This window comes from Asparagus officinalis, chromosome 7, assembly GCF_001876935.1.
Source record: "Asparagus officinalis chromosome 7, Aspof.V1, whole genome shotgun sequence".
NCBI classification, from domain to species: Eukaryota; Viridiplantae; Streptophyta; class Magnoliopsida; order Asparagales; family Asparagaceae; genus Asparagus; species Asparagus officinalis.
This window is the reverse complement of record NC_033800.1, coordinates 45,965,472-45,973,761: the sequence shown is the minus strand read 5'-3', so window position 1 is coordinate 45,973,761 and position 8,290 is coordinate 45,965,472. Positions and strand designations below refer to the sequence as shown.

The 8,290-nt window shown below is 34.1% G+C and overlaps 1 protein-coding gene across 3 annotated transcripts in view; it reads left to right on the top strand.

The window, feature by feature from the left end:
* LOC109848615 (peroxisomal fatty acid beta-oxidation multifunctional protein MFP2-like) overlaps positions 809–8,290 on the top strand; it is a 17,879-nt gene continuing 10,397 nt past the window's right edge. For 2 of the 3 annotated variants that reach the window (XM_020418217.1, XM_020418215.1), the window contains exon 1: positions 809–1,029. Coding sequence is in view for 2 of the 3 variants with exons in the window: in XM_020418215.1 (XP_020273804.1) it covers positions 936–1,029 (94 nt within the window). In the remaining variant the exon portion in view is untranslated. The remainder of the gene's footprint in view (positions 1,030–8,290) is intronic. The other variant, XM_020418216.1, reaches the window with a different exon arrangement.

Here is an 8,290-nt window from a genome sequence, read left to right as displayed (position 1 = left end):
TTCATATTTTGAGTTTAGTCCCCAAAATCATTGAAGTATTTTGAAATTAGTCTATTTATTTTTATCTACAATTGAAATTGTTAACCATGATTGGGTAGTGGTGTTAATCAGCAAAGGGTAATTACCAAATGAAACAAAATCGAGACTAAAACCCGCCATATTAATAGTATAATTTATAGCATACTATTAATTTGTCAGATTTTTTGAGTAGTTTTATGGTTATGAAAATCCATTTACAATTAATACAATTGAAAAAAGTTTAAAACATTGACGCGTGTGGATTCAATGATGAGTACATATGTTAAAATGATTTAAATTTTCATGAAAATACTTTTTCTTTGTAAAACTTTTATTTTAGGTTCGTCTTTTACCTTCTTACATATGCACATCATCGTATTTGATAGCTTTTAAAATGATGGTATGATGGTTGTATTTGGCCTCTCTTTGAAAAAAATTATTGGCTTCGTCACTATCTGGTCATAGCTCCCACGAATAAAGTTTCCCTCATAAAAAAACATCTTCAGGGAAAAGATGAAAAATTAGTTGGGTGGGTTTTTTTTGCCCTAGGAGAAGATGAAAAATGTCGGTTAGTTCGTGTATTTTCAGTTTAAAATCGTAAAAAAAAAGTGGTGTTTAAACATATAACCGAGGGGTTTAACCGGAACTGCGGCGTAAGAAGCTGGATCTGAGGGATCTATTAGCAATCTCAGGGATTCAAAAGGACTTTTATCAAATTATGGAAGTTTCAGGGACCGATATCTAAAAACCCCTTTAAGAATCACCAGGAGCGTATCGTTTTCCTTTATAAAGGTCACAGCACCGCTGCAGAAGCGATCGTTTTCCTACAATCCCTCAGTCGACACGCCACCATCGATCTCTTCCCATTATAAAAAATCCTCAATCTTTGACTTCGATTTTTTCGAGCTCGAGCGAAAATGGCGAAGGGGAGAACTACGATGGAGGTTGGATCCGATGGAGTCGCCGTTATCACGATCGAGAATCCTCCCGTTAACGCCCTGTCTGCTGATGGTAGCTTTCTCTTCATAAAATTTTCATTTTTTTTCTTGCTGATATTAGGTTTTCTTTTTCCCGTAGAAATTCGATTTAGTAAAATTTCGAATGGTTTACAGCAACATTACAGTTGCAAGGTAATTTTTGCAGTTTCAACTTAATTTCGCTTGGGCTGCCTAATTTTATTTCTCGACTTGAGGGCGTTTGTTGCTTGGATGACAAAAGAAACTAATTAGGACATGCCCTGTATTTGATTAATTACCTTGGTATATAAAATCTTATAGTTTTTTGTCAAGTAAATTGAAGTTTCTATTTGTATTTTCTTAATTATTGGAGTATTACTTGTTGCTTAACCCGAGTAGAATTATTTGGGAGCTGCAGTCGCTATAATATAATTGGGTGAAAAATTTCAGTGGAAACACAACAAAGAGGGTTTTGAAGATGAAAAATTTAAATTACCCAGATATATAATCTTAAAGTCCCTTTAACCATTAGACCAAACTCCAAAGTTACGATGAGACTTGAGGATTATATTTTTATATTCTAGCATGCGTGGCAGGCGCGCCCGAGAGGTGTGCCCGACAGGATGACCAACCACAACTCCAAAGTTACAATGAGACCGGAGGATTATATTTTTATATTCTAGCATGCGTGGCAGGCGTGCCCAAGAGGTGTGCCCGGCAGGATGAGTGCCTTTTATGGGCTGAAACCTGAAAATCTACCTTAAATTTATGGGTAGTGGGATTTGAACCTGAGTTGCTTTGATACTATCTTAAAGTCTCTCTAACCATTAAACCACAACATTGAAGTTATGATGAGAGTGGAGGATTGTATTTTTATATTCTAATTGTACCACAAAATGCTTTTTTGTGTTTAGAAGAATAAGTAGGACTAGGCCTCCACTAATAGGGGTTTAACAAAACTATAACCTCAACTCATAACTGTCATATGACTACTTCTATCATGATTCATGAACCCATATTAGTACTGTACACTTACTTCGACACTCCTTGGATGTATGCAAACGTTTATTTAGATTATACTCAATTATATAATGCATGTTTTAATTGAAAACACTCGTCACTTCTTGGATATATATCCTATACTCCACATCTACTTCTTGAATATCTATGGATGTGAGTTTGGTTCTTCATAGTTCATATCCAGTTCAATGATATGATATGAAGGGTATTTTGGGTATCAAGTTAAAAGAAAGCAATTTTCTAATTTATAATCTACATATAAAACAAACGTAGAAAATCGTATATAAATTTAAGTTATCATAATATGTGAATGAAAATAAGTAAACTATTAATTTCAGTAAGTATTTGTGTCTTTCTCTGATGCCGAGGGATGTGGTTGAATCTCAGCTTGATAATGTGGGTTAAGTAATAGAGAAAGAAACCCCTTCACTTATATATATATATGTATATATGGAAAAAATGTTTCTAAGGTGACGCCTTAGATAATCATCTAAGGACATGGCCTAAAATCACATGATTGAGCTACATTATGGATGATCCGTCCGTTAAACTTGATCTACATATTCTAAAACCCCAACACACCAAGTTTTGGGTATACCTATCGACTATCGTAGTTTGACCCTCCGTCGAGCCATGTGAAAAGTTCTATTCATTCGAAACCGTTAAAACTGATACGAGTGGATGAAGGGTCAAATGACGACAAGTTCACCCTAAACTTGGTGTGTTGGGATTTTAGAATATGTAGATCAAGTTCGACAGAGCGGATCCTCCACAATATAGCTCAATCATGTGATTTTAGGCCGCGTCCTTAGATGATTATCTAAGGTGTCAACTTAGGAACACTAGGGCATATATTTAGGAGCATTAAATGCTTCCCAACTACCTTCACTATCGTAGAAAAATGAGTACAAACTTAATGCTTTTGATTTTTTATCTAAAATTGATGATAGTAATCATCTACATGCAACAACTTCATAATTTTAATAAAAATAATTTATTCTCTAGAAAAGCCAAATTTTAACAATTCTAACAATTTACAACAAGGTATTATATCTTCAACTAATAAATATGATTAAGGATATTAATTATCTTAAATAGCTCTAGCTGAATGCTCAACTTTTTATGATCTCGTTGATTTAATCATGTTAGGCATTGATGTTATTTTAAAATTTTAAGTTCATACTTCATAAATTTGAGTATTTGACTAATAAGATATGTCATTTGATTTCAAGTTCTATCCAAATAAATGTTTAACAATTCTTCACTAAAAAGAACAATTCAATATTAGTATAGATATGCAAAAGCATGTGTAGACAACTCACTGGTTAGGTTTGCAAATATGTATATAAAGGTTCATCAAAAGGTATAATTTTTCTCCTTGTTCTTGGAGAATGAAAACCATGAGCATCCATAACTGGGGAATATAAAGATAAGGAGGAATTACTAGGTAGAAAAAAAATTAAAAGCATTGAGTGTATACTCATTTTTCAATGATAGTGGAGATAGTTGGGAAGCGCTTAATGCTTCTTAACATATGCACTAAGGGCACGCTACAAAAAACCTTAAACACAAACATACAAAAATAATAGGTATGAGGTGACAACTCATTTTTTAAAATGAGTTACCAAGAAATAGGATAGCGATATCAAAAGACGTGAACCTCACCACTTCATTCTCCTGATAGCTTTGCTAAATGAGCCGCCACCTCATAACCATCATGATGGTTATGAGGTGGCAGCTCATTTAGAAAAATGATCTAGATAAGGTGATGAGACCAATACCTTTTGATGTGACTTTTAAGGAAAGCCTCATCACATGACTATCTCTTGGTAGCTTATTTAGCAAAATAAGCCAGCACTAATACATTTTGATGTGACTTTAAGGTGAGCCTAATCACATGACTATCTTTTAGTAGCTCATTTAACAAAATGAGCTGCCACCTCATACACATTATTCCTATACCTTTTGATGTGACTTTTAAGATAATCTTCATCACATGGCTATCTCTGTGTAGCTAATTTAGTAAAATAAGCTGCCATCTAATACACATTATTCCTATACCTTTTGATGTGACTTTTAAGATAAGGTTCATCACATAGCTATCTCTTGGTACCGGCTCACTTGGTAGCTAATTTAGCAAATTGAGCCGCTACCAAGAAAAAGTCATGTGATGAGGCCCACAATAAGGGCATTTTTTGGATTGATGGGAATATAGGAAATGGAAATTAAGGGAAAACATTCACCTTAGCTCATTAGTTCACTCTACTTGGAAATTCTTTAGAGGGTAGACGATTCCACCTAGTTCCTCTAAGTTTAACCCTAAACAATACAAAATTTGTTCCCCTCCAAATTGTAGTGGAACCTAGGGTAGGTAAATTTTCTTACATTCTCTTATCCCCTCTATTTTCCCTTAACTTCTCTTACTCCATAGGAAATCTAAACATGTCCAAAAAGTCACATCAAAAGGCATGGACCGTACATTTCTATCTCTTAATAGCTCATTTTGATAAATGAGCCGCCACCTTATAACCTTCAAACCACACACATGGAAATATGTTACTAATGAGACATATTAGATTCAATCTAAGAATGACCTTCAAAATATGTTATATACAATCAATTTATTTGATCCACTCAATTCATTTCAATCTATATGTTTTGAATGATATATAGGCAAAAAATTAGGCATATACTGTTATAGTTATGCATCAAGTGATTGTAAAATTAATGGTTTTACGATAATACAATAAAAAAATAAAAAATATGTGTTAGAAGTATTGAAACATCATGATTTTATTTTCTAGATGCTTTGAGACATTTAGATCATGATGAATGGAACAGATCATCCATTAGAATAGTCTAATTCATGCATGAAGAGGTGCATCTTAAATTGAACCTAAGTTGCATCCTTATTAACATATTTTACGTATGTATGTAAGTATATATATAGAGAGAATTGAACTAGGTTACTATAAATAATATTCAACATGAAGATATTATCAACTCATTTTTAAAATTCAGAGTCCGAAATTGATAATCCAAACTGGTGGATGAGATTTACTACACATTAAATACTTAGAAACAAAATTTCAAAGGATTTCAATGTTGATAATCTCCGAATGTTTGATGCTGTTAATAGTAACTTAGCTCAACTCTCTCTCTCTATATATATATAGTAAAGCTAGAATAGACTTAAGTGGATAGAAGAGTTTGTCCACCAACTTTTTATCTCTTGATTTCACTTTGATTTGTGCTACACATCAAAGTTATCTTTGAGTTATGTGCCTTGATGTGTATCACATGCTATCACGAATCTCAAAGTCAATCAAATTGATACAAAATTGGTGGACAAGATGCTCATATCAATGTAAGTTTACAAGAGCATTACTAAATATATAGAGTTGAGTTAGACTACTATTAATAGTATCCAACATGAGGATACTATCAATCCATATTTAAAATTAGAAGCCCGGAAATAAAAATCCAATCCAGTATATGCGATCAACTACACATGAACTATCTATAAACAAAATTTTGAAGAATTTTGGCATCGTTAACTCATGTACCATATATCGTCAAAATCAACATTTTAGAATTTTCATGAAGTTGCTTAATTTTTCACACCTTAATGCGTGATTCAAAATACATTAAAATATTTTGAGATTTTATTTTTAGATAGTTTGTGGAGTAGATCACATCTACTGCTTTGATTTTTATTTTCCGATTTTAAACCTTAAATTTGGGTTGATAGCATCCAGATGTTAGATACTGTTAATAGTAGTCTAGAGAGAGAATACTTGGTACCATGGACAAAATAGGTGCTTGGTAATAACATGGCCACTTCTCATGTACACATTTAAGTTGCCCACTTGAAAAATGGTCCCAACTCATCCACACATTTATAGTTACTTGAAATGATCTCTACTTTAGTACTATCTCATTGAATGAGTGGATGATAGTTGGCCACCTCACTATAAAAAATACTCATATTTTTGCACACGCACGCATGCATGCGTGCACGTGCAGAGAGAGAGTGTGTGTATGGGTATGATTGACACAAGTACCAACTTTGGTGCTTGATAGTGAGGGGAAGAATCTCAACCATGTATGTGAGTGAAATTAGTTGGATGGAAAGTACATTCTAGTGTAGAAAATAACGCGTTCTGTAGCACAAAATAGCGCATAATGTAACGTAGCATTGGAAATTAGCGCAAAAACAAAATAACGTACGCTATTTTACCTATAGCGTACGCTTTGTAACGCGTCTTTATAGCGCTCCATAACTAGGTAAATTGTTCAAAAGTTGGGATTGATTTTTAATAGAATTTGATGGCTATGATTGAGTTTAAGTGGTGGACCCCGCGCCTAAATCTTAAATCCTTGCTCCCGTCGCTTCCGCCTCTCTAGATAAAAAAAAATCCTCTGTCTTCTTCTTCCTTCGATTTCGACTCATCAATTCCTCCGGCTCGCCATCCTTGTTGTCATCTTCGTCATCATCTCCGCAGCTCCCAGAGATCCCCAATCAATTTCTAAACTCTTCGCGCCCAGTTGAGGACCATTCAACTTCTGAATCATCAATGTACGATCTTGAATACTGATTTACGTTCATTTAACTTACTCATGGTTGATTTTGTTGTGAAATTGTGATGATATATTGATTTGTGATAATATTTTTATGATGATATGTTTGAAAATTGTGATGATTATTCAATTGTGATGATATATTGATTTGTGATAATATTTTTATGATGATATGTTTGAAAATTGTGATGATTATTCATATTATTTGATTTTGAATATTATGTATTGATATGTTTGAAAATTGTGATGATTATTCATATTATTTGATTTTGAATATTATGTATCTATAAAATATTAAATAATAATAAATTATTTAACCTACGTTTAGAGTTATGCTATTTTGCGTTTTACGTTAACCGGAGGTAAGTGTTACGCTATGCGTTATCGCTATTTTCAACATTGGTACATTCCTATGTGACACTTTTCTTTTTGTACTAGTTGAGATGCATCCACCTCACTACCAATTACCAAACACCATTTTTGTTCAACTAAGTTGTGTCCCGTACCTGCACCTGTACACGTGTTTGTGTAACATAGATGGAAAGTTAAGAAAAGGAAAAAAGTTCTAAGTCTGCATACAAAGTGAAACATGTCCCTGAGATTCTCAATCGGCCACCCAAAAAAAAAAGAAAAAAGAAAAAGAAAAGGGGCAATAAGAGATATATCTAGTGGTGAGTGAGAAACTGGTCTAGCACCAACATTAGTCTGCCTCATGGCTCTCATCAGAGTCTTCCCATTCATCTGCCCAGATTATTCAACATTTCTAGGGGTGTGTTTGGCAAATCTCTAAAACTGGGTTAGGACTGGACCTAACCTAGTTTTGGATACCTTTTTGTTTGGCAAAAAACTAGGCCAATGTTGGCCCATTTTTGTAGGCCAAAAATGCCCACTAAACTCGTTTTAGTTTGAAGTTTTAAACCACCCCTGCCCTGGTCCAAACTAAAATCAGTTTTAAGATAGAACTGGGCTGGGACTGATCTTGGCCCCGTTATTGATAGATTGCCAAACACACCCCAAAAGTTGGTTTGTAAGGGTAGGATATTGGTGAATTTCACCTTTTCCTTGATCGCCCTATTTGATCAAAAGATAGTAACAATGATGGAGTATGTTGATTAGAGTTTCCGAAAGTACTTCTACACACTATTATTGTCCTCATGCCAATTGGCCTAGCAAGAAGCCATCATCAGATTTGCTTTACCGTACTGTATCCAATCTCTAGTTGGTCCAAAGTTTCTTAGTTGACCTGGATGCCCATTAACATCTGGATTGTTTACATGCCCCTCCCTATGGACTTGCTATAATCACTATGGAATTATGGAGGTAATAGTTTCAGTAGCCATATCACACTATACAGAAACCTATGCACCTCGTCATTTGTGTATATCGCTTCCCTAACCGTAATAAGGGAAGACATCACTGGTGATTTGCATGCAAAATATAATTCAAGTATGTAGCTTTCTTGGATTCTATAGAATAATTGGACTGAAGATGTTAACTACTCCATTTCCATGTTGGCAAATCCTATCTGTTATCCTTCCATTTCCACTGACCGATTATAAAGAGTTACACAATACTTCCCGTTCCTTCTCAGAACTAAGTTCAAGGGAATCATGACCTTGATAATGATTTGTGAGATGATTAAGATATTTTCTAAAAAAGGAGTGCAACAGATTGATTGTTTAAGCATATATCTTTTCACTTCGATTTCTTAAGTT